Source organism: Coloeus monedula (genome assembly GCF_965178545.1).
Source record: "Coloeus monedula genome assembly, chromosome: 18".
Lineage (NCBI taxonomy): Eukaryota > Metazoa > Chordata > Aves > Passeriformes > Corvidae > Coloeus > Coloeus monedula.
In genome coordinates this window covers 2,528,362-2,552,943 of record NC_138798.1, presented here as the reverse complement: position 1 = coordinate 2,552,943, position 24,582 = coordinate 2,528,362, and the positions used below count along the sequence as shown (strand labels likewise).

The window sequence follows — 24,582 nt, the reverse complement described above, 5'->3', positions numbered from 1 at the left end:
GAGCAGCCAAACTTCCTCAGTGTAGAGCTTGAAGGATTGAAGAACCCAAATCCATCCAGGTTTTCCTTAATCAGCCAGGCTGTAGCACTAAAAACAGGTACTTTGCAAACAGCTGAGCTGTCTCTGCAAAAGGACCAAGAAACAGTGAGCAGGAGTCAGTGCAGGCACCCTAAGGTAAACCATCCCCCCCTCATGAATCCCATCTCCTGGTATATCTTCACTTTGGTATCTTGCTGAAAGTCTGCAAGAGCCTGGATTCCCACAAACATATAACTTTTGAAAATAGCACGGAATTGTCTCCAAAAATCTTACCAAGAATTCTTGCATGCTGCTCAGACTTAGAAATAACCACACAGCTCCGGAAATTAATTTCCAGCTTTCTCTCTTCTAAACTTTCCATTTTGTTCCTGACTTGCTGTGAGTCTGATGGAGTTATTTCAGAACACAGCTGAGCAGCCAAGTCAGAAAGCCTATTAACAGTGTCAACAAGACGTAGCTGATTGCCCAGAACAGTTGACGCACAAACCCACAGAGATTAAAAAAAAAAAAATCTGAAAAACTTGAAAAAATAATAAAATTAGTGACATGTAGAGATACTTTTTCCATCAGTTTCGAAAAGCAGTTGGTAAATGTGACCAGAACTGTGACCTTTATGAAACAGAGTTCTCTTGTTTAAAATGTAGCACAGTTTTTCCACCAGAGGTAAATATAAAGTCTTTAAATACAAACTTAAATCCTGACAGCTGAAGCATCATTAGTGTTGAAAGATGTGTGTTATGGCAGTGCTGAACTCTGCCTCTCTACTGGGAGTTAGGACTCAGTAGGGAGAAACCTCTCAAAGGATTTCCAAGGCTTCCACCTACTGTTGAATTCTTTACAGCAACACAAACAAAGATTATATTTGTTATTGGTCAGATTCTGCTGTCACTGTCTGTCAGCATCAAAGCCTGGAAAAGCAGCATCTGCCTCCAAAGGGATTATTATGCCTGAAGCAACCCTTCTCCCCAGGGCTCCAGCAAACAGGAGTGCTGTGGAGCTGGCTCAGGCAGCAGGGAGTTGGCGCCTGGATGAACATGGTCCCAGTGCAGTGAGCTCGGTGATGCGCCTATTGCTAGTTCATCTTGAGGTCTGTCCTGGTGGCCATGTGCTGCTGAGCGAGCCTTGGGAGCAGGGGAAATGCCCCTCTGCCTTCCTGGGGACGCGTGAAGGCTCTGGAGGGCTCATTCCACACATCCCTGAGAGTCTGTGCAAAGGGGCAGGTTTCCAAGCTGACAGCAGTAAGCAGTCCAAAAGCAAGGCCGGTACTCACACCCAGGAGATCCCTGCACGATGACAGATTGGACTGCAGGCACCTCCACTGAGCAAGCACGGAGACAGGCTGACCTCAGAGCCAAGGGGATGCCAGACTCTCCCTGTTGTGACCACACATCAGGCTTTGCTCCTTTTAACAGCTGGATTATTCCCCTGCTTCGAGCACAAAGCTGCAGTTCTCAATCATTCTGGTCTTTGAGTGGGACAGGTTTTCCCCAGAAAAATCCCGTTCATCGTGACTGGCTGCAGGCTTCTGCCCACTCTGTCCACTGTTAGTTCTGTTTCCTAAATATCAGCTGCAACATTAAAAAAGAATTCAAGGCAAGCCAAAAAAACCTAGTGTGCAAATACAAATCCAGCAGAGAGACTGAACCTCAACCTGGACTTTCACCACACAGGGACAGGGGCTGCTGAGGCAAAGTCTCACAGGTGGATGTGGCTCCCGGGAGAGTGCAGTGGAGGGCTGCATCCTTGGCACTGGAGGGTCCCACACGCCCAGCCCAGGCCTCTTGGAAGCTTCATGCTTTGTTTTCTCTGCAAATACACTAGAAGTGACCTAACATGCTCCTGCTCCTTTGAGTTTAAGCAGCTTTTCTGGTCTTGCCATGTTAGGGAAAAAATAAGAGAGAAAGCAGCTTGGGTTTCTAGGCCGCTGAACACATTTTGAGCTGTGTAGCCACGGTGGCTATGGTGGGACTATCACCCTGGACCACATCCAGACTGGGACATTGCCAAGTGCCTGAGATCTGGAGAAATTTTTGAAAAATCCCTTCTTACATGGTGTCTCCCATGGGCCCATCACGAGCTGCTTTTCTTCTCAGCAAAAGCTGGTGTTGGAAAGGGACTTTGTTTTTCCTGAGGTCAAGGAAACCACAGAGAGTCCTTGTCTGGGCACAGATCCCAACCTACCTGCCCACCCTCTGTCCCTGCTGCTCATCCCTGTGGGCTGGGTTAGGCAGTGGTAGAAGAGCCAAAGTTCATCTTACTCATGACTGGGAGAAGTGATGACTTTTTTTGTTTTGCTTAAACACCAGAAACTGAATTGTGTTTTTGTGTTGCCAATCATTCTGGGCAGCCAAGAAGTGCCTTTTGCCATACCTGTAGTGTGTTTGTACATCTAAAGGGAACGAATGGTCCCACTAGGGAGCTGCTTTTCTTTTACATGGAGTGTTATTGATCTCAACCAACAGATCTTTGTTCTGTATATTTTCTCAAAGATACAAACCATAAATTTAGACCATGGAAAGGTGACTTTCCTTGAACAGCTGGGACTGTGGCTACACTATTTCTCCCCAGGATCCTGACGTGCATGTTGCACAGCCCTGCAAGCCTGATGGGTAAAAGACAGACACTGCCTTTATCTTTTTTTTGACAGGGGGAAGATTGGTTTTTTTCAATATGGAAAGTCCCTATTCAAAGGTGGGGGGTCTCTCTCCCCTTCATCCCTATGATTCTTTTGCCCCAGAATGCAACAGAGCATGTTTGTGTCTGGTCTGCCTGCATTGCTGTCATTGCATTTGGGTCCAAAAAGATGAAACCCTAACCAAATACCGAACTTTCAGAAGCTGTGGAATATGTTGCACAAACCACAGAGAAACTTTGACCAAAAGTTTACTGCTTGTCTTTATTTTTTTGCCTTTTTCTGTTTTTTTTTTCCTTCCTAAGCCAGCTCTACTTTTCTTAATGTGAAATACAGACAGATTTGCACCCTGGGTGCACACCTTCTGGGACTGATGAAATGGTGTTTGGGTGTTGATAGCAGTGTTTGAGTGAGCTGCTGGTCAGAGAAGTGAATGCTATTTACTATTTATGTTGAGTGTGTCTTAAAAAAAATGGGAAAGGTCACCAGAAGGCTAATGAGCAAAAGACTTTGTAGAGCAAACTGAAGACTAAAGACTGCGTGAATCTGAGCTAGAGGTGAATGGTTCTGTGTGTGAACACTGTGAGCTAGGATATTTAGCCATTGTAGTTTTAACCTGCCTCTTTTCCTGTAGGAAGAGGCATCTTTGCCTTTTCTAGAGCTGAAACAAAATCAGATCCATCCTTTGTCACAGTCATTGAGTCCCGCTGAAGTCTGTGAGCATCAGCATTCCCCAGGCTCACGAGGCACTTTCTGTGTGTATCAATCAAACATGCACAGAGCTGTGCCTCTGTGGGGATGGGGGAATGCTTTATAGGAGATGATGGATCTTCTTGTGGGATATTCAGATTTCTGTTGCCAGATAAAGTCTGTTCCCTGAGGATCACCTGATCGCTTGTAAGTTGATCTGTTCTGAACATCTCCCATAAGGCTCCATAACCATTGGATTTTATAAGTCTTGGGAGGCACTAATTCTTTTTCAGATACTGTAATGGCCATCAAAATGAGCAAAGTATCCTACCATGTGAATTGTGACCTGAGGATGGGGTTGAAAGGTGTCTGAAGGTTAGAGAAGGAAGAAGAGAACTTACAAGTGGTGGAAATGCATAAGGATGTGTCATATTTTTATTTTTGTAAAAGTCTGATTCTCTAAGTGCTTGTAAAGCACTTTACTGTTGTATATGTGGTGATGCAGTAGCTCACGATATCCTTTTATTTTTGTATATTCCTTCCTCCACCATAATCCCTTTCTGTTCAACTCATAGAGAGTAATTTAAGAAGACAAAATTTATATATCATAATAAAATGCTCAAACTTTCATGCTGACGTATGCAGAGTTTCCTTCCTCTTCCTTATCCCTTTCCTTGGTGCCTAATGCCCCTTTCCCATCCAGGGGGAACGTTTCTGATGTGTCCATCCCTTCCTGTGGATTTCAGCCCAGCTCCCTGTGGATGGGGGCCTGTGGCACAGTCAGTCAGTGCTGTGATGTGCAAACCCTGCTCTGCCTCATGTGCCCAGGGAAAGCTGAAAAGCTGAGGAGGAACTCTCAGAGGCAGCTTTGCCTTTCAGGATTTCCCTGGTTGGCAGTTTGAGCATTTCTTCACTCTCAATTTCCCTCTTCTGCTTCATCTTGTTCTACTCAGCTATGAAGCCTTGGTGTTCGATCTAGACAATCCTCTCCCAGCTTTTCCATGGCCCTCAAAGACAGGAAGAACCAACACAATGCTTATTTCGTATCCAGGTATCCACATCCTAGTGCAGTACTGGAATCCTCCTACGTCCTGGCTTCCTGAATCATGATGGTGGATGAGCTGCACTGGGGCTAAGACCCTGCCTGGCCATGAAGTGCATTCTAAAGCCATTGCTGTAAATGCCTCAGGCTCACCAGCCAGCCATTAGTAGAGCACTCCTTTGTCTTCTAAGACCCAAGATGTCTGCAGGGAGAATCTGACACTAATCCTTATGGAAAAATCATTGAATTTATAGGGATGAAGTCAATAGGCTTGGATGAAAACGGCTGTAAAACTCTAAGGAATGGAAAGGAGAAGCAAAGCCATGTTATGCAAGATGCTTGCTTCAGCTGCAGCGTAAGTGCCCGTGTCCTCATCCCAAGCTTTTTGCCACAAATCATGGCTGAACTGCTCCTAGGATGAAGGATGGGAGACAAGCTCATGGCTAAGAACCTGAGGAAACACAACAACGTGGAGAAGGCAGGGGTTGTGCAGGCTGGGTGAGTTCACTGGCTGACACCCAAATGCCAGATGAAGGACATGTGCATCCACTCCTGCTATTTAAATAAAACCATAAAATGTGAATGCTGTCCAATGAAGATTCCTGAGGTGGCAGCTAAATCCTCAGCAGCGAAAGCAGTATTAGATGCAGGATATGTGTTTTGGCAAGTGTGCTCAGATGAGCTAACCCCTAAGCTAGTGGCTTTTACTGTGCTAGTTGGATGCTGTAAATTTAAGCAGATGATGCTTGGTATTAGTTTTGCTCCTGGGATATTTCAGAGAGTAATTGCACATATCTCTGAGGGATTACAAGGTGCTGAAGTTATAATGGATGGACTTTGAATTTAAACTAGATGCCTTTAGGAACAGAAGGAAAGGTTTAGACTGGTTTTACAGACGGCAAGAACACTGAGTATAAAATGCCAAAAGCCTCACCTAAAAGAATTTGCTGATTATGGGCAGCTACAAATTAAATAATAATAAAACTCCACATGCTGTGATTCCTATTCCACTCAACAAAGCAGAGTTGTAAGGAAACAATAGATGCCTTCATCAAATTTCATTCCACAGCTATTTACAGTCAACAAACAATGGAAAGATTTGCCAGAGAAAGAGCCTTACCTGATCCTGGAGCAGTAAAAACGTCCCCCTGCTGCCAAACCATCGGTTCAAACTATCATGTGCAAGACCTTGGGCTGGGTGTTTGCTCTCCATCAGCAGATGGCAATGTCACAGCCTGGACCTGCAGAGGTGTCTTCGGAAGTTCTAGGCAATGCCAAGCAGCTGGAGGTTATATTGTCCTCAAAAATGTCATGAATCTGTTGCAATGCGAAGGAATCACCAGAAGCATGCCTGGAGTGATGGCTACCTACAGGAACTGTGTCTCCTCTGGTACAGGACACTGAACTGTCAATTAATCTGTGTCTGTGGGAGACTGGAATGGGAGACTGTTACAGCAGATACATCTCTGTCCCCTGAGCCGACCCTGTGGCTTCACAACTGCCTCCCCCAGGAGCCATTCCAGGGTGACTGAACCCACCTGGGACGCTTCAGATGCAGCTCTGTGACCTCCTCGTGTCCTGTGCCGCAGGTTCAGAGCCTCAGGGGGCACCTTGGCTTCAGCAGTTGAGCCCCCAGGGTGGCTGTCTGGGGCCTCTGGATGCTTGGCATGGTGGCTGGATGGTGATTTCCCAGGCTGGCACTGCCAGCTGCCCTCAGCAGTGTCTGCCCAGCCATGGGATGGGGATCCAGTGCTGATTTCCATCCCATTGCTTGGGGGAGCAATTCCCACTGCAGATGTAGCCCCTGTAAATACTGCACAGCCTGGCAGGAACGTGGCTTGGCCACGCAGGTTTGCCACCACACTGCCCATCCCCAGCTCTGTTTCTAAATCCCCTGGTCTGGTGACACTGGAGAGGAGCAAGGACCTGCCCCAAGGCTGAGCATCTTCTGCCAAAGCACTGAGTCTCCTTCTCCTGGCAACAAGCCCAGCCACAGCAGGGAAACTAATGCAGGAATGGCTTGTTCTCAAGCAGGATAAAGGGTCCTGGAACTGCTTTTTTGGGGTGTAAGGAGGGAGTTTTATGAGCTCTATTTTCTGCTTCTAATAATGATATTGGATCTAAACAGTTCCACGCCTTAGAGTCCAAGACAGATGGGGAGTTCACATCTACGAGGATGAAAATGCTCATCCTGCCAAGCCTTTGATTCTCATCGTATCCTTCCTACCCTACAAACAGGCGGACAGCACATTTCTAGCATAAAAATATCCTCCTCTCCAGCTAACCACCTCCAGATTCCCTTCCTGAGCCTGTTCTGAGCCTGGTGGTTAGACATTTCAATATACATAAACATTCAGATCATCTCCCCAAGGTTCTTCCTGTCTCACAAGCAAATCCTGAGACCAGCAGCTATTTGTAGCTCCTTGAAATACAAATGGGATCAGGGCTCCTTCCAGGTTGACTGCTGTGGTTGAGGCTCTCCATGCACCTCCCCAGGGCTCCTGGCTGCATGCTCCCTTCACAGGACACTGAGATGCCCATCACCTCCTTCTCTGGAGACCAAACTGCTCCAAACACCCCGTGTGTGGCTGCTGTTGAAGGTGTCAAGGGACTGCGTAGACTGGGAAACGTTTTGGGCTGGGATGCAGCATGGGAGTGCCTAGGCATAGGCACACTTGCAGAGGGAGGGTGCAAAACCACACCAAAACCCACACAAAGCAGTGGAGGAATGAACAACAGAGGCACACACACGTGCAAACTGCATTGTCTTTGATGGGGGATTGTAGAAACATTACCTTCCCCTGGGGCTTTGCAGTGAAATAACCTGATTATTCATGAACCAGCCAGAATCATCAATCCCTCATTTATCATTTTCAACATAAATAGTAAGGGCAAGAGAGGAACACACCAGCAATAAACTAGTTGTAGATGTAGTGTTGAAATCTGCCCATATCCTTTAAATATGCCCCACTTACTGATAACAAACAGGGATCCAGCTGACTCCTCGCCTGATTCCTGAGCGTTGGATTACAGAGGACACAAGCCAACACTCAGCTTTATGCGAGTGAAAGTCCATTTGGCGCTTGCGTGGGCGGCCAGCTAGGAAATGGCAGCAAATTTTAAAAAAGCACATTTGTCTTGCTGACAAATGCCTCCAGGAAATAAAAGCCTTTGTATTCTTCTTTGACCTCTTCCACTCACAGATGGGTTTTGCTGTGCTTCCGACAGCGATTTTTTCTTAGCGCCTGCGCTTCCAGGATATTCATTTTATCTGCTGACAAGCTCGGCTCGGAGAGGCCACGATGCACACCACGTTATGGGGCTGTCGTGGCCAAGTAGGCTGGCCTTGGAGGGGCGGAACTGGGGTTTGAACTTCAAGTCCAGCTTCTGATGATGCATTTGGGATGGCAGCATCTCTTGGAGCATCCTTGGCTGGTTGAGCACCAGCTTTACCCTGAGATATACATTGACCCAGAGGAGAGAGCACCCAGAGCCACGCAAGTGCCTCACCAGTATCTGGGAGAGGAGTTGAGCATCCTTCCAGCTCTAGTCTGAGCCTGTTTTCCAACTGGAGTGAAGGTGAAGTGGAGCAGGGAATGGTGGAGCAGCCACTGAGGCTCGGGGTGCTTTGCTAAGCAGCAGCTCTGCTCTGCCTCCAGGTCTGCCCCGAACTCTGCAGACGCGGCCCTTTCCGAGTCCTCGGGGACTTGTTCTGGCAGCGCCAGCCCCGTGTGTGAGCCCAGCCCTGGCTGAGGCACGCTCTTAATGAGCCACGTGTTCCGAAGGCCTCCAGGCTTGGCACCGGCCGGAGGGACCCTTTGGAGCCCAGCTCTGTTAAGGGGCAGCCCAGCTCAGCACTTTCTGGGAAAGCTTCCTTTGCCCTCCCCCTGCCTCCCCACTTCACTCCTCCAAGAGTCTCTCCTCCATATGCACTCCGAAAGAAGTGGGGAGGGAAATCACAGTGTGTTTAAACACTGCCTAATGGTGAAAAATAACATCTGGAGAACAGCCTTGCCCTTCAGAGAGAGCCCTCCACCTCCACATCTCCCAACAGGGAACAGTTCCAGAAGGAACCCATCAGCTCAGCACTGGGAGCAGCTCTCCCTGAGGGTGCCATTGGCTTGGGGACACTGACCAGGGGACAGCAGGTTCCCAAGAGCCCTGGAGCAGTGGGTGGCTAGCTAAAGCCACACTCACTGCTGGGAGATTTTAGAGAGTAAGGGAAGAGACTCAGCAGCCTCAGCTCAGCAAGGGGTGACTCCTTTCCCATGCCTGTGCCTCCCGTGCTGGCTCATCTCCCCCATTCCCCCAGGAAATGGGCACAGGAGAAACCTGCTTCATTCGAGCCTGTTTCCACAGAGGTTCTTCCAGCCAACATTAACACACTTTGCTTTACTTCCCAGCATGGCCCTGGGCAGAAAGCAACATCTGAACCTAATAAAAAGGCTGCCCTCCCCCTCCAAGAGACCCAAGAGCAACCTCTGCTATTTGGTTTCCAACCTCTGCTATTTGGTTTCTCCTTCACCAGTGGACGGCAGCTCCAGCTCAGAGGTTCTGGCTGGCCTGAAGGGAAGCAGGATGTTCTGGCAGCCCATGGAGACTGGTAGCTTCAAAATGAGTCCAGTGGGGTGGAGTTAGATGGGTTTCAGTGCTAAGGAGCCAGTTGTGACTTCTCACTGGTGTGCAGAGCTGGGATATAAGGACTTGTTCTTCCCTTGAACAGAATGGTGCTCTTTTTCAGTTCCAAACCCATGAAAGCTGGATATGGCTCTAAGCCAAGGCCCAGGATTAACATCCCCATGGGGAAAGCTCTGCTTTGGTCCAACTGGAATGCAGATCCAGACCTGGCACCCATCTTCAGGCACACACCAACCGGGTTCCTCATGTCTGACCTCTGGCAGCTGCTTCGCTTTCTGGAAAGGGCTCAGGATGAAACAGCAGCAGAAAATACTCCTGGGTCTTGGGCAGAGCTGGATCAGGATTTCACAGCTGAAGTCTGGACTTTTCGAACAAATACCCAAGTCAGTGGAATCCAAACCTCTTCAGAATCCCTGTGTCACTGGAGCTGATTTGGGGCCCATCAGGCCACACCTGCTGACAGCTGCGCTGAGCAGCTCGAGGGATGTGTTGAATTAGGATGGAGTGTCTTCGACAGCAACCTCCTGGATGGTGCTGCTCAGCTTTTTGCTCTTCATGAGACCTTCCCTTCCTCCTGTGCCACTGCAGGCAGGAGAGGAGCCCCCAGAAGCTCCTGGCGCTGCCCTCTCCCACAGGCACAACATTTTCCACAAATACTGACCTGCAGCCTTGCGGAACAACTGCCCGTGGGTGAGACCTCAGAACAACCTCCCCAGGACTCCTGCTGGCTCCAGGGGTTTCTTCAGCATCTGCTTGGGAGTACTGGGGCTGCCATGGCAATTAATAATGACTGATCTAGATGCACCATCATTAGCATGGCCAGTGTGGTCAGCATCTCCTATGCCCTGACTTACCTCAGCAAATACTGCAACAGCTTTCTCTAAGCTGAACATGCATCTAGTCATCAAAGAGATTGCAAATGACTAATAAATATGAAAAGAAGTCAGGGAACAGCAAAAATTTCTGGACAAAGATCAGTCTTTACTGACAACTGCTGCTTTTCCTAAGCAAAAGTACCCTGCAGAGTTTAAAACAGCATCCGACTTCAAAGCAGACAGCTCTCCAGATGGAGCTTACCACCCCTGCAACACCCTGTGCTTCGTCAGGTTCCATGCATTTACAGAGGGACAGTCAGAGTATTTCCAAAGAAGGGAAACACGCCGGCCTCCTCAAACCCAGCGACTCGAGCGATGTGTGACCAATGTACTCCCCACGATGCTGGTGGCGGAACTGATCTCTGGGCCAGCCTCCCGAGCACCACAGGCAGTCCTTTCTGCCTGATCTCCTTTTACAAGGGCCAACAAGAGGAAAGCCTCACCTGTCAGCTGTGTCTGCAGCTGAGATGAATGTGGTCCCTCCTTGGTGGGATCTGGACACCCTCCCATACTGGAAAGCAGGATCCAGAAAGTGCTGTGTTGGCAGCACAAGGATTTTACCTTTCACCCCTGTTTCTGCAGATTTCCAGTCCAGGGCATGCAGGCAGATGCTGTGCATTTCACAGGGGTGGCTTTGGTCACCCTGGTGCCACCACGGGAAGGGACCTGCAGCCCTGCAGGGTCTGGCAATGTCCCATGCACTGGTGGCTGCCAAGGCTTCACCTCCCCAAGTCCCCCTCCCCTGCATCCCTGTTAGGGAATTTCTCCACAGCTGGAGAACTGTGTGTCCATGGATTTAATTTCAGGAGCATTTCTGCAAAGCTGGCTGGTTTGTTTGTTGGTTTGTTTGCTTGTGCTGCAGGCCTCCAGCCCCTCGGAGCACTTGCCCTTCAGTAACGCCAACACCAATCTCGGATCACTCCAGATACAACTGCTCCAACCTCCCGTCGGTGGCCAGTGATTTATTACCACTCTGCTGCCTGGAGTCCTGACAAATACTTTTTGGTAATTGCAGGAGGCCAAAAAATAGAGGATAAATAAACCTGACAATTAATTCAGCTGTTACTCACACACGCACGTAGCAACACTCATTCCCAAGTCTCTTATGAACCCAATTCTTCCCAGATGGCATGGAAGCCAGGCTGAGCTCAGCCAGCCTGGACACCTCTGCCTCTGCCCAACACCCTTCAGGGTCCCAGTGCTGATAAGAGCCAGGCATCTCACCAAAAGCTGCTCTATTTTCCTTCCAAGTTACTTGCCAGCCTACCCCGTCTCATCTCCTGCCAAGATCAGCTCTTTAGCCCTCTGCATCATTATCCCAGAGCATATATAATTTCACGGCAAATCACAAGAACTGATGAATGGCCATTTGGATTGCAATTGTCAGGAGAGTATAAAACACTTCCTGCCGTACAGAGCCCAGGAACAGTTACCAGCTCTCCTGGCCAAAAGCTCAGCTAGGGAGCCCCTGCTCTGCTGGAGCTGCCGTGTCAGGGCTGTGGGGCCACCACCATGGGAGGACACAGGGCTGGGTGCTACCAGCACAGGTATTCTGGTGTGATTTGTACCCTTTTAAAAAAAACTATCGCCCCAGCTGCATCCCACTCCAGGAGCCTCAGGAGGCTGCTGGCACCCAGTGCAGTGTCCTGGGGTGCACAACAAGGACAGCCTCCACCTGTGCCCTTTTCTCCCTGCTCTCATCACTCAACTAGCTAAAAAAAAAAAAAAAAAAAAAAAAAAATTCTTGTTTTAATTCTTTCCAAAGGAAAAAGAAAATCTCCAGTCCTGACTAAACACCAATTTGTCAGCAGAAGGCCACAATGCTCCTGCACCTTCTCACAGCCTGTCCAGGGCAAAGGCAGAAGGGATGCCTTTTATCTTCCCTTTCCCCTCAAAAACTCCTGTCTACCACCCAAAATATGAGTGAGTGTGGATTGCTCACATCTTTTTATTGCTGGTTTTCAAAGCCGTCTGCTTTTGTCCCATTTCATTTTCATCTCTTTATGTAAGAGCTTTGCAAGTAGACCTAAAGTTTTCCATCATTAAATTCTAAGTGTTGGCCTTGAATTTAGAGTTTTCCCACCTTCTGTTTCTTCAGCATCAGTGTGAGTTATTGACCGGGGAGACGGCTGTCAGCCCCTGTCAGCATTTAAACCCTGATGTGAGAGGTTGAACAGCCTGGCTCCTGTTTGTACTGGTTATTAACTTACTCTAATTGCCTTCAGAGTGGCAAAAGCCTTTCCATGAAGGTTTTTCAACAAAATCACTGGTCTCAAGAGATCTTTAGGCTGATTTTTAAGAGCCAGCAGTATCTGCCCAGTGCATCACCATGGCAGCTGGTTGCTGGAGGAGCGCGTGGAAACTGGAGGAGGCAGATTTGGTCAGTGTGGATATATACCTGGAGGCATTTCAGAGGGTGTCTCAGCAATCCAGATGATATAGGGTGAATCTCAGCAGCATGGAGAAAGAAACCTTTTGGGTATCTCCTGGGCAGACAAACCAGTCAGGCAGTGCTGGCAGAAAGCAGGGGTACACCCTGGCTGAAATGCTCATTGCTGTGCTCAGGAGAATATCATCTGTGTAAAATCCATTTCTGAGCCCCAGGAAAAGCAGCAGAAGGCCCCCCAACTACCTAATAGCTAGTCAATGGACTACATTCCATACAGTCATCAATTAGATCTCATGCACAGTCATCCCCCTCAGCTCAGTGACCCCCCAGTCGTCACTCCCCACCTCACCCACCCCCCCAGCATCACTGTGGGAAGGGGACTTGGGGACTCCCAGCTGAAGTCAACCACATCCCATGGGACAGGTGTTGGAGGTAAAGCAATTTAGACCCACAAATAGATACCAGAGCTTCTTAATTAGGTTTCATATCTTAATTAGGTAGTGGCTTACTAGCTTCCCCCAAAATCTCATGCAGCCCTGGGTCAATGAGACAAGGGTCTAGGGGTGCTCACTGTGCCCTTGCACGTGGAAAAACACCTGCTGCCACCACCCCTAGGTCCCCTCAGCCCATTTTACTTTGGACACCCCATCAACGCCAGCACAGGGATCCCTCAACCCCCCCCACCCCCTCGCCTGCAGCCGCCTCAGCTGCCCCATGAGCAGCTCGTCCTGCCCGGGCTCACACACCCCCACAGGCAGGAGCTGCTTTCTGCTGCCAAATAAGTTTTGGGTTGGGTTGGTTTGTTTGCTCTTTTATTATTGAACCAGCATGGCAGTGGTCGCCCACTGTCCCCCACCGCTCGCTGGTGGGCACGCCGAGCACAGTAACAGTGAACAAGCCCGTCACCTTTAGCAGAAGAACCCCCTCCCCTCTGGAGCAAGCTGTGGAATTATTTACACCTGGTGGCCTCTGTACAGCCCCGGCTGTCGCACAAGTCCCTCCACAGCAGCTGTGCACAGGCTGGGTACACACACAAGAGATTCCCCCCGTACAGTTCAAGCGAGAAATTGTCCAGTGATTGGTTTGCATTTGTACAAGTTACAAAGTTGGTCAACACTAAGTTTAAACTTGGGGTTTTGGAATAGTTTAATGTGAGTTTCTCCTGGATTGCACAACCGCAGCCAACAGCATGAGGAGGTGCTGTCGGACCCTGCACTGAGATTTCGGGGTGCTTGGGGATGCCTCGGTGGGGAGAACGAGGGCCAGAGGGGGGAAGCACCACAACCTACAGGAGCAGCAGCTCCTCCTTTCCCAGAACCTCACTCCCCCTAGTCCACATCTGAGCAGGTAAAGCTGGGCCATCCCTCTGCAGCCTCCCAGGTCTGGGCTGGTTCCCCACCAAGCAGCTGCGGGCCTCCTGCCCACACACTGCCAGCTCGTTGATGAGACACAAATTAATTAACCCGTAGCAGGAGGATGCTCTGCTCCTGCACCTCAGCAAGGGGGCTCAGAGCTCCCCGGTGGGAGCTGCTCTGTGTGCTCCCTTCAGAGTCCCTCCATCTCTGTCGCTGCTGCCGGGGGGTCTGCCTGGGGATGGGGTGTGCGTGGGGAGACCCAACGATGGTGACACAGCAAGACACAGAGTGCCAAAAACAAGCAGTGCTGTGGCCAGTTGTGGGGCTGAGCTCTCAACAGGGGGGATCCCACTGCAGCAAGACCTACCTGTCCCGACCTCAGCCAGTCTCCTGCATCCCCGGGCTGCTCCCCCAGCCTGGGGCAGGCTCAGCCAGGGCCTGAGCTCCTGCACAGAGCTGGGAACATCAGCAATGTTGTCACGTCCCCCGTTCAGGAACAATCCCAAAGGATCCCACTGAGCAGCGGGTGAGGCTGCTGGAGCCCTGCAGCATCTCGGTGTCACCAGTGTCTCCCCAGCACCTTCATGTCCTCCCAGTCCCCTCCTGCACACCCTGCCCTGCCCAGCAGCTGGTGGGTAACATCCATCCAGCAGCACTGAGCCACAAACCCCGTAAGGGCTGAAAACAACCTCACCAATACCTCAGAACTCTTCTGCCATGCTCACGGCACAGCCTCAGGTGCTGCTGTGCTTTGGGCTCCTGGCCAGCCCCAGCCCCTCACCTTGCACACACACAAAACAGTGGAAGTGAGAGAACCATGGCTCTGGGGTTGGCACTGAAGGGTGGGACAGGCTCTTCTCTCTCCATCCCACGGTTCTGGGTGCTGGCCATGCTGCTGGTGAACGCTGCCCATGGCTAACTGGGAGTGCAACCCAACCCTGTCCCAGCTGGGCAGAGAGAAGGCGGCTCTGCAGCTCCTGGCTGGATCCCGTGGCCCTTTCCTGATGTCCCAACACCCGGCTGCAGGGTAGGCACGGGATACCCACACGCTGCGGGACCTGAATGCCACCCCAGTGCCTCCATCCCTGGTGTGCTGCAGTGCCCCTGGCGAGAGCAGCTGCGGCAAAGCCCCAAAGGCAGCAGCTCCATCACCCTTCTCTCACCCCTCTGGCCACGTCTCAGCCCTCACTGGGCCACTGGCAGGGTCTGTGATGCCACTCTGCCAGCTCTGCAGCCACCTTCCACCGGCACCCAGCGCCTTCCTGGACATCTGCAGACACCAAGCAGCACACAGTATTGCTACTGTGCCAAGTGGGAACTTTATTCTTTGTTGTGGTTGGGGTTTTTTTTGCTATTTTTTCCAAATCAGCTAGGGAGGCAGCTTTGAAGATGGGTCAGATTTGGATAATTCTTTTTTTCCCAGCAAAATCTGCAACATTTTAATAGTGTTTTGCCCAGACATCAGCTCTGTGAGTCTGTACAGCTCAGAGCCACAGAGACACCAGCAGCAATAACCTGGGAACGGAAAGACTTTCCACATCGCTTGTGCATTGTCTTGGATTTTTTTTTCTTTAAAAAAAAAAAAAAAAAAAAAAAAAGCACAACAGAAAAGACACAAACATTGATGAACATTTAAAAACCTGTACATTGTAAAAAAAAAACAAAACCAAAAGTAAAACCCAACAGAAAAAAAAAAAAAAACAACCAAACCCCAAACAAACAACAAACACCATCATTCTCTTGCTTTGAAATCAGAATCAACCTGGGAACGTTGCAGGGGGAAAAGAAAGATCCATGGGGAAGGTGACAGCGCTGGCCACGCCGCTGAGCCCGCGGGGCTGCCGGAGGCTGCGGGGCTGGGCCGGGCTGGGGCTCCTCTAGCGTACAGAATGCAAAGCATTTAATACAATTCTTTTTTTTTTTTTTTTTTTTTTGCCATTTGTTTTCCCCCCAGAGCGAGAAAGCGGAAGTGAATGAAAAAAAAGTCTAATATTTTTGTTCTTTAACCATGTAACTGCAGATATGAGCCAACATCATGGAATGAAAAAAATAATGTAAAGTAGAGCATTCGTGTGTATCACAAAAATACAATAAAAACTTTTTTTAAACTTTTTTTCCTTTTTTTTTTTTTTTTTTTAAAGTTTCCTGTGAACTCCCTGCCACGCTGGCCTCCTGCCCACTCTGCCCCTGCCCTGGCCAGCTCGGAGGGCTCTGGAGAATCAACGTCTACAACCAGCAAAGGTGTGTGTAACGGGGGGCCCTGCAACCATGGCAAGATTTTTGTTTGGTTTTTTTTTTTTTTAACTAAGTACATACATTCTCCTGACTCCCAGATAACTTTGATGGATCATTGTTACCTTTTTTTTTTTAACCTTTCCATACAATGGACAAATGCAGCAAAGCCTGCATGTAAGAACAGAACCTCTTTTACAGCATGTAATACTGTGTTTTGTTTAAAGTCCTTCCTTGCGTAAAATATTGACATAATTCACTGAAGGTATCAAAAATATACCCTGTAGACCAATACAATTTACAATTGCCTTTTCTCACCATTCAGAAAACAATGCACTTAAAGCAACCGAGCCCCTCGGTGGGCAGCGTGTGAGCCAGCCCGGGGACGTCCCTGCCCGCTCCGAGGGACCCGGGATTGCTTCCATTGAAGGGACCAGGATTTTTTGTGTTCTTTTTTTAAGAAACAGCTCTTCACTCCCTCCCCTGCCCGCTCTTCCCAGCCACGTTCAAAGCGTGTCGTCGCGGAGCTGATACGTCTTGTGACGCGGGAATGCCGGGCAAGCAGCCCTCGGATCAGCCAGGGAACCACCGACCCGGGGCGTTCCGTCCCGTCTCACTTCTCAACCGTGGTTTTTTTTTTTTTTTTTCCAATCTTTTCTTTAACCCGCTCAAGGTTTTGCAATTCTGAGGCACATCCCCACGGCCGGGTACGGGGGAGCATCCCACCGCCCGCTGCCGACTCCGCAGGAGCATCCGCAGCCCCTGGCTCGCTGCTGCGGGAAGGGGCCGGCAGAGCGTCCGAGCGCGCTGCCCCGGGACGGGCACACGGCCGCTCTCTGTCCCTCTCGAGCGCGGGGTCACCGCCCAGCACGGCTGCCAAGATCGAAGATGGGTTCCTTGGGTTTTGTCTCGTTAAGGCTTTTTTCTTTTCTTTATCAGACCGAAGAGGATGCAGAAATTTCCAGATGTTGAGAAAGAAAAAAAAAAAAATAACCCAAACAAAATTTAAAAAAAATCCAAAACCATCACCCTACCCCCCCTCCTCACCCCCCCCCCCCCCCCCCCAAATTGGCTGGTTGGGAGGGAAGGGGGGAAAAAAAAAAAAAAAAAAAAAAAAGAAAAAAGGAAAAGGAAAAAATGAAATCGCTCTGCTCCTGCATCTTCGCTCGTGAGAGCCGGCGGGGCCGGGGCGGTGGGCGCTCGCCCCGGGCGTCCCGCTCGCTCCCCGCGCCCCGGGTTTGGTCGCCTTCTCCCTGCCCCTGGCTCCTCTCATTCACTGTCCGAAAGGGTTTCGTACTGGGAGCAGAGCAGGGGCTTGGGCTCCTCGTCCCAGGCGTGGTGCTGGCTGCCGGGGGTGCCCTGCGGCAGCGGGGCCGTGGGTGCCGCCGTCACCACCCCGCTGGGGAGCCGCATGGTGAGCGGGTTGTAGGGGAACGGCGTCGAACCTGCGCGGGACGAGGAAGCAGAGTCAGCACCAGGGGTGGTGGCCCTTCCCCCGCAGCCTCCCCACACCCCTGCGAGGGCGGCACGGCCACTCTGGGGACCCGTCCCCTCGAGCCCTACCTGCGGACGACGGCCTGTCCTCCCAGACGCGGTTGGTGAGGGGAGTCCTGCGGTTGCAGTCGCCCTCCGAGTGCACCGAGGAGACGGAGGGCGGCCGCTCGCCCGAGGACAGACCCGGCGCCGGGGACTTGGCCTTGCGGCTGTTGGGTCTGGCAGCGATCTTTGGCTTCCCCCCTCCTCCTGCGAAGAGAAGCAGCCGCTCGTCACCCGGCTCGTTGTGACAGGGTTCAGCGGGTCGGGGACGGGGCAGCGGGTTCCCAGCGCTTCCCTTCTAGGAGCTTTGCAAAAATGGCTCGTGGCAGGAGAAAAGCTCACCCCGGGCCGACGGCAGCACGGCGGGGAATGGCGATGGGGCAGGTGGGGACAGCGGCTGGAGGAGGGCTCTGCCCTCCTCCTGGGCTGCTCCACCCTGGGGGCTGATGCCACCAACTGTCCCGTGGAGGGACCCGGGGCAGGAGCAGCCGTGCGGCTTCGGCCGCTTCCCTGCAGGATCTGCTCCCGAGCCCGCTCGTGGCTCAGCCCACAAACGTGGCTCATGAATGGAGCTCCATGTGCCACCCCCACGGGCACATGCGGTTGGCAGCGACCCCCCAAGAGCTGCGTGGGTGCTGGAGCCCTGAGCACATTCCCCATGCCCATGGTCTACATGGGTCTTTCATCTCTCCTTACAGCAGAATCCCTGGAGATGTTTAGCCAGTTTTTAAAAGGTTTGAAGCCAGAAGGGCGTCTGTCGGGCAGGTGAGCCCAGATAAATGAGGGGGAGCTCCCCACGGGGGAGGGATAGATGGGCTCTGCATCCCACCCTGCCTGCCCAGCAGCAGGCAGCCTCCACCAGGCATAGGGAGGCACGGCTGGAAGAAGCTGCTGGTTTCATGCAGGAGCCAGAAAAGCTTTTCTGCAAAAAGCTTTAGAGTGCCTGGTGTTAGATGACCCAGAGGGGTGTGAGCTGACCTGGAGGAAGGTGCACATGTGCACCCAGGATCTACCCCTGAGCCACGGGCTCTGTGCCTGGATTCCCGAGGCTGATCCCTGACAGTGGTGTCATGCTCTGTGCAGGGCACTGTCATGAGGCACTCTGCCCTTGGCAGGTGTGCGGGGGACAAATGCTCCCCCCATCCATCCCTGATCCCCCTCCTCCCTCCCTTTCTTAACTGGGGATCTGCACAGCCACCCTCTCATCTCTGCTCCAGTCTCCTCAAAGCTGAGCAGACCCCACCATGGAGCCCAGCGGGCTCTGCAAGCCCCACCAGGGCCCATGGGGCAGCTCACCCCCAGCTCTCCTCTCTTTATCATCCTCCATGTACCACTTTTAGCTCCCTTACCACCTCCCTCTTGCTCCAGGCGCTCCCAGATCCCATCCCCCCATCCCAGGTTGGATTCTGCCCCGACATCCCCAGAGACTGGAGTGGGGAGGGAAATGCCACCCTGCCCTGTGTCCTCCACACCAGCCCTTCTCAGCACCTTCCCCTGTTTTGGGAGCAGCGATCCCACTGGGGGTTTACAGACAGTTGGGGCTGGCTATTTAAGTTTATGCCCTTGATTTTTTGGGTGGGGGGGTTTTCCGCCCCCATAAACCTTTCCATTGTGTAAAAAAAAATATAGGAAAAGGAGATATTAAAAACCAACAAACAGGGAAAGGAGAAAGGAGCAAGTCAGTGGTTTAGAGAAAGCAACAGCACCTTTGGAGACTATTAAATTAACATCAAACAGGATTAATCAGCGGATCCACAAAGCTCAAAGCTGGGGGAGGGAGGGGAGAAAAAGAAAACCAAAATGAACAAAAATGGGGAGGGGAGGAATAAATCCCCTGGTAAATGGGGAGATAAAAAGGCTGAGAATTAATAACACAGAGAGAGTGAAGGTGGAGAGGGCTGCAGACCTGGCAAGGAGCGCACGTCCTCGTTTCGTCCATCAGCAGGAGTTATGGGCATAGCAGCGGGCAGGCTTGCACTGGCATTCAGAGAGTTAAAAGCATTGGCACTGAGAGGTGAGCGCTCTTCCCACTGCTCGTCATATTTACCCATTAGGGCTTTCCTAATTATTGCCTCCAACCCCATGTTGGTACTGGAATTCTCTTGGACCGACTGGCTCCTACAACTGATTAGCCCTGGGAGATACGGGAGAGGGAGGAGAGAGGGGACGGGAGATGGGGGGGAGCCAAATGAGAAGAAAGATGGGGGGGACGGGGAAAGGGGGAGAAAGGAGACAAGGGAGAAGGGAAGAAACAAACAGTCAGCACATTCTCGCAAAGCAACAAACTTTGTCATCTTGTTCTTTAAAGCGCTGTGATGCACCCGTCCTCCTCCTCCTCCCGCTCCATCCCGCCCCAGGGCTCGGCGGGGGCTGGCGGTGGGACGGATGGGGCTCACTCTGGGGTCTGGGTTTTGGGAGGGTTCCCCAGGGCCAGGGATAAGGGTTTGTCGCAGAGCCCCAGGGAGCATCTCCAAGGAGCAGGGGCTGCGCTCCCAACCCGGCCAGGGTCGGCATGGGGACAGGAGGAGAGTCATTGGATGTGGGGTCATTGGGGTCCATATGCACACGTAGCAACGGTCAGTGTGCCAGGAATTTGGAGGGCGGGGCGGTTTCCCATTAAGGAAGTCAGGGAAGGAAGGAGGAGTACCCCACAAAAACACCTGATGAGAAAGAAGTGCCTGGATTTGGCTCTGGGGTGAGAGGATGCAAGCAGCCGCCAGAGCTGCCTGCGTGGGTCGGGCTACACGGGGAGAGGGGAGTGTCCTGTTGTCCCTCCTCGTGCTCTCTGCAAGCCCCCTGCCCACTGCCCCAGCCCCCCTTCCCCCCAGGCGGGGTTCCCACGGGGACCAGGGCCCCCCGGGCTGAGTGGGACAGGATGCAGAGGCGAAGTGTCCGCGTGGTTGTGAGTCTCAAGCCATGCAGTTATGGAGCAGCACCGCACAGGGACCAGAGGCTCAGCCACGCCACCGTCATTCCCGGGGTGGCAGTTACAGGGAACAAGCAAGGGCAAAATACAGACACAAAACTGCCAGGCCCCCCCGCTGACCCCATCCTGGGGTGTTTGTTCTGGGATCGCTGCCCCTCTGCTCGGAAAGGGACAGATCCCAGGTTCCTGTAAACCTGCTTTGAACACTGGTCTTGCTGTACACAGGCAGGGTCTTTCCTGATCTCCTCTAGACGAAACTGACCCTCAGATCTCGGGTCCTACCTGGCTGCACCTGCTCACCCCAGCAGCTGATGCCAGCTCACTCCTCCCAAACTCATTTCCACTGGCGAGCAGTCCTACACCACTGGCCCTCCCTCCGCACCAAACCCCTGCCCACAGCACCTCCTGCCCTTGGCTGTGGGAAAACTGCTGTTCTCCTACTTAAAACTGACAACCTGAAGGCATTCGTGCTGCAGGAGAGCATTAATCCTTAATTAAGTACCAATTAGTATTCCTCAGTGGGGATTTGCTCCATTCATTTGTGAGCCCACCCGGACATGTCGCAGGTGGCAACAGTGTGACAGATTCCCACTGTCATTCCCCCTCGGGCTGGTCGTGGGCCTGAGCACTCCTCCAGCTCCCAAGAAAACACCTCCTCCTGCCCCAGCACCCCTCATCTCCCCTTCCAGTCCTCAGCATCACCACTCTGCCCAACACAGGGTGCTGCTCTTGCCCCAGTTTGCTTTTGCAGCTGGCTCCTGCATCCTGCCCAGCCCGTGGTGACACAGACCCCACTGCCCACCCTCATGTTCCCCTTTGCCACTGCCCTCCCACCCACCCACAGGTGACCATAAGGTCCCATCAAGAGCAGGGTGCTCTCTCCAGGTGTGAGGTCCACCTTGCTAAGATGGTTTAACTCTCTGATGGCATCAGATGGCCAACCCTTGCTTGACCTTTAACCTCTCCTCAAACTCTGCCAGGCTTTCCAAGGAATTACACTGCCCTGTCTCCAACCCAGCAGCAGAGAGTTATGGTGTGTCCTGAGGCCTCTGCCTCCCAGCACCTGTTACACTTGGTCTTAAGGGAAAACAAAAATAGGAGATGCTTAAATCTACCGAGCCTCCTGCTCGCCATAGCTGTAAGCCCTGTGGGGAACGAGGTACAGGTATGTGGGGAGTTACCTGCTCCAGTAATCGCTGGCATGTTGAAAATCTCTGTCCCAGGCTGCCCCACATCTGGAGAAAAACAAAGAAGCTCTTCAGTATGGAGAGAGCACATGCAGGTTAGTGGCAGGGAGGACCTGCCATGGCAGCCACGACAAGATTCCCATCTCTCTGTCATGGCACTCCCAACAGCAGCCCAGCTCCCCCAGGCACAGGCGTGGGTCTGTGGGTGCTGGCTGGGACCAGGGATAACTCCCAGTGCCTCTGGGAGATCCACAGCAGGCACCTTCACCAGGTGGGAAAGGGCAAAATAACAGAGCCCAGAAAGCCAGGGCAATGTCTTTGTGCTCAGTGCTGGCCTCCCTCCCTTCCTCCCTCCTGCCCTTGGGATTACAAGCTCCATGAAGCCAAATCCTCTCTCCTGCCTATGGGATTTTCCAAGGCCCAATGCCCCCTATGCATGGAGCAGGTCTGGGCAGTGGAGAGGGTGAGGAGGAGGAGGAAAAATGTTAAATCAATATTTTCCCTCTTAGCTGAGCTGTTTGACTTGGATATTGCTTTCCTTAGAATAACAGAAATTCTCATCAAATAAGAGGTGTATCCAATTTCTATATATTTTTTCTTGATAAGGGAAAGTGTGGAAGGTCAGGGAGTTCAGCTACATGTCCCCAAAGGGGCATAACAATACTGTTGGCTCATGGTAACATCATCCAGGAGACGAGACAGCTCGGTCCCTCTTATCCGATGCAGCTGTTGTAAGATGGATTCAAATTGAATTAGTATTGACTGTATAATGCTGGGCTAAATTAAATTATGATCCTATCTACTCTATTAGCGGTTAATGAATGAACGGGCTGAATTTCTAATCTGAGCCAGCCTGGTTAGTTTTACAGAGCTGCACCAATATTGATGTAGGGCTTAAAGTAAGGCTGGGGAGAGATGCATCTCAAGGAGGAAGGATTCAGCTTGGCTGGCCAGTCATTAAAATATCAATTGCTCTTAAGTCTCCTCCATGCTCAGCTCATTATTTCCTTCCTACTTAGGTTATCTGGTGTGGGTGGGATTGACAGCCTCAGAGCATGGAGACTGGGGTGGGAAGTCTCCCACTGCCTCCCCAGATGCACACAGTCACTGCTGGCACCAGTACAGAGCATTCTAGGAAACATTTGGACCTTGTATTTCATAGAATCCCAGACTATTCTGAGTTGGAAGGGACCCACGAGGACCGTCGAGTCGGACTTCAGCGCAGACAGAGCTGGCTGGGAGCTCCCAGCCCTTTAACACAGCAGCACCCATTCCCAAATCTCCTTTGCTTCATGTGTCCTTGAGGCTTTTCCTCCCCTGGTGCCTTGCATTCGCCTCCCCACAGGTTCTTACTGTATTCTGTCTCGTTTTTGTTGGTCGTGCTGAGCTTCTTGATGATCTCCTGTTTCTTGGACTTCACCATGGCAGAGTTGCTCTCAGTCAGCTTGCTGAAGAAAGCTGGACGCTGAGTGTTGTTTCCTGGGGACTTGGACCCCATCCTGCAGAGCAGAAGACCATTGGAAACCTCTGAAACTCCACTATACCTAAAGAGCCTCTTCCCTCAGTGCTCAGGATCAGGCTGGGAGCTCCTGGGATACTCAGCACCTCCAACCTGTCTCCCTATCCCAATGATAAACATACCCCACGGTATTGAAAAGCTGCTACAAGTACAGCACCCTGGGAGGGGACACTGCTTGGGGCAGCAAGGAAAGCAGCCCGGGCCAGGGCTGGACGGGACATCCCCATCCCCAGGTACCCCCAGCGCCCGCTCCCGGGCCCTACCTCTGGTCCATGGGCTCTCCCTCGCGGAACAGGACGGGGTACGGGGCGCCCTTGGCGTGTTCCGCTTCTCCCACGCCGTCTGGTGGAGACACCGGCTCGATACAGCTGTCCGGCCCCCCGGCCGCCGCCTTGCCCTGCTCCGGGGACCTGGGCAGCAATGGGGACAGGCCGTCGTTTCACTGCGACAGCCCCTGGCCCTGTGCAGCAGCTCGGGGTTGGGAGGGGAGAAGGACTCCTGGTGCTTTGAGAGTGTGGTTTGGGCAGGCAGAGCTGGGCTGAGCTGAGCCCTGGGCCTGATCCCCTGACAGTGGGGACAGCTGAGACACCCCAAACAGAGCAGCCCAGGAGGGACCTGCTGGTGGTAGGGACACATGGATCCCTGTGGAGAGCTGTGACACTAACCTTTTGGGGACACTGCATTTGATTCTCAGTATTTGTGAACACAGCAGAGGCAGAACCCGCCACCTCCCATCCTCCTTGTCAGGGCCACACAGGAGCTGGGTGGTTGCAGGAGGGGGCCTGGAGCTGGGGCAGCTTAGAGAGGATCAATACTGGCCCCTGATGCCTGCCCGTGGCCAGAGCCTGGAAGACAGCCAGGCTTGAGTCTGCGAGGAATTCCTCACGGCGAGTTCTGGGAATTTACGTCTTTGTTCTTTCTGTGGTTTCTCTTTTTTCCCCAGTTTTTTTCATCACTGGGTGGTCAGGGCTGGGCTCTTTTCCTTCATGTTATAAAGCCAACTCCAGGATCAGGCAGAGCTGGGACGAATAATCCCATTTACTGACAAGGCACCACTCATTCCTGGATACATCTGGGTGGGTGTTTGGGTGGAAAGACAGACCCATTTTTAAATTCCATGCAACAGTAATCAGACCTGCCTTGTAGCAGCATGGGGATTTGAAAGTGACTTTAAAACAAATACAGGTGGTGCCTGAAATGAACAATTCTAGTTGTCAGGGCACGTGTGTCTAGTAAACTTCTTATTCACTGAGAAAGATGTAGATAAAATTAACTTTGAACCAATGGAAAACATGTTGCTTCAGGTTTTTTGGAATCATCTCTGGTCAGGGACTGAGAACAGTGACAGGACAAGAGGCAACATGCACACAAACAAAACATGTGAAATTCCATCCCAACACAAGAAGACCATTTTTCCTGTCAGAGTGCTGAAATGCTCGGACAGACTGGCCAGAAAGGTGTTGTCTCCATCAGTGGAGATATTCTGAACCCAACTGGCCATGACCCAGGACAACCTGCTCAA

At 51.8% G+C, this 24,582-nt stretch overlaps 1 protein-coding gene across 8 annotated transcripts in view; it reads right to left on the bottom strand.

The window, feature by feature from the left end:
• Positions 1 to 16,968: 16,968 nt before the first annotated feature.
• The window catches only part of NCOR2 (nuclear receptor corepressor 2), a 228,483-nt gene continuing 220,869 nt past the window's right edge, over positions 16,969 to 24,582 (bottom strand). For 7 of the 8 annotated variants that reach the window (XM_082293756.1, XM_082293759.1, XM_082293758.1 and 4 more), the window contains 6 exons: positions 23,324 to 23,470; positions 22,895 to 23,040; positions 21,536 to 21,589; positions 19,476 to 19,562; positions 17,456 to 17,635; positions 16,969 to 17,337 (listed from right to left, as the gene is read on the bottom strand). In XM_082293756.1, coding sequence (XP_082149882.1) covers positions 17,162 to 17,337; positions 17,456 to 17,635; positions 19,476 to 19,562; positions 21,536 to 21,589; positions 22,895 to 23,040; positions 23,324 to 23,470 — 790 coding nt within the window. In that variant the 3' untranslated portion in view covers positions 16,969 to 17,161. The remainder of the gene's footprint in view (positions 17,338 to 17,455; positions 17,636 to 19,475; positions 19,563 to 21,535; positions 21,590 to 22,894; positions 23,041 to 23,323; positions 23,471 to 24,582) is intronic. The other variant, XM_082293762.1, reaches the window with a different exon arrangement.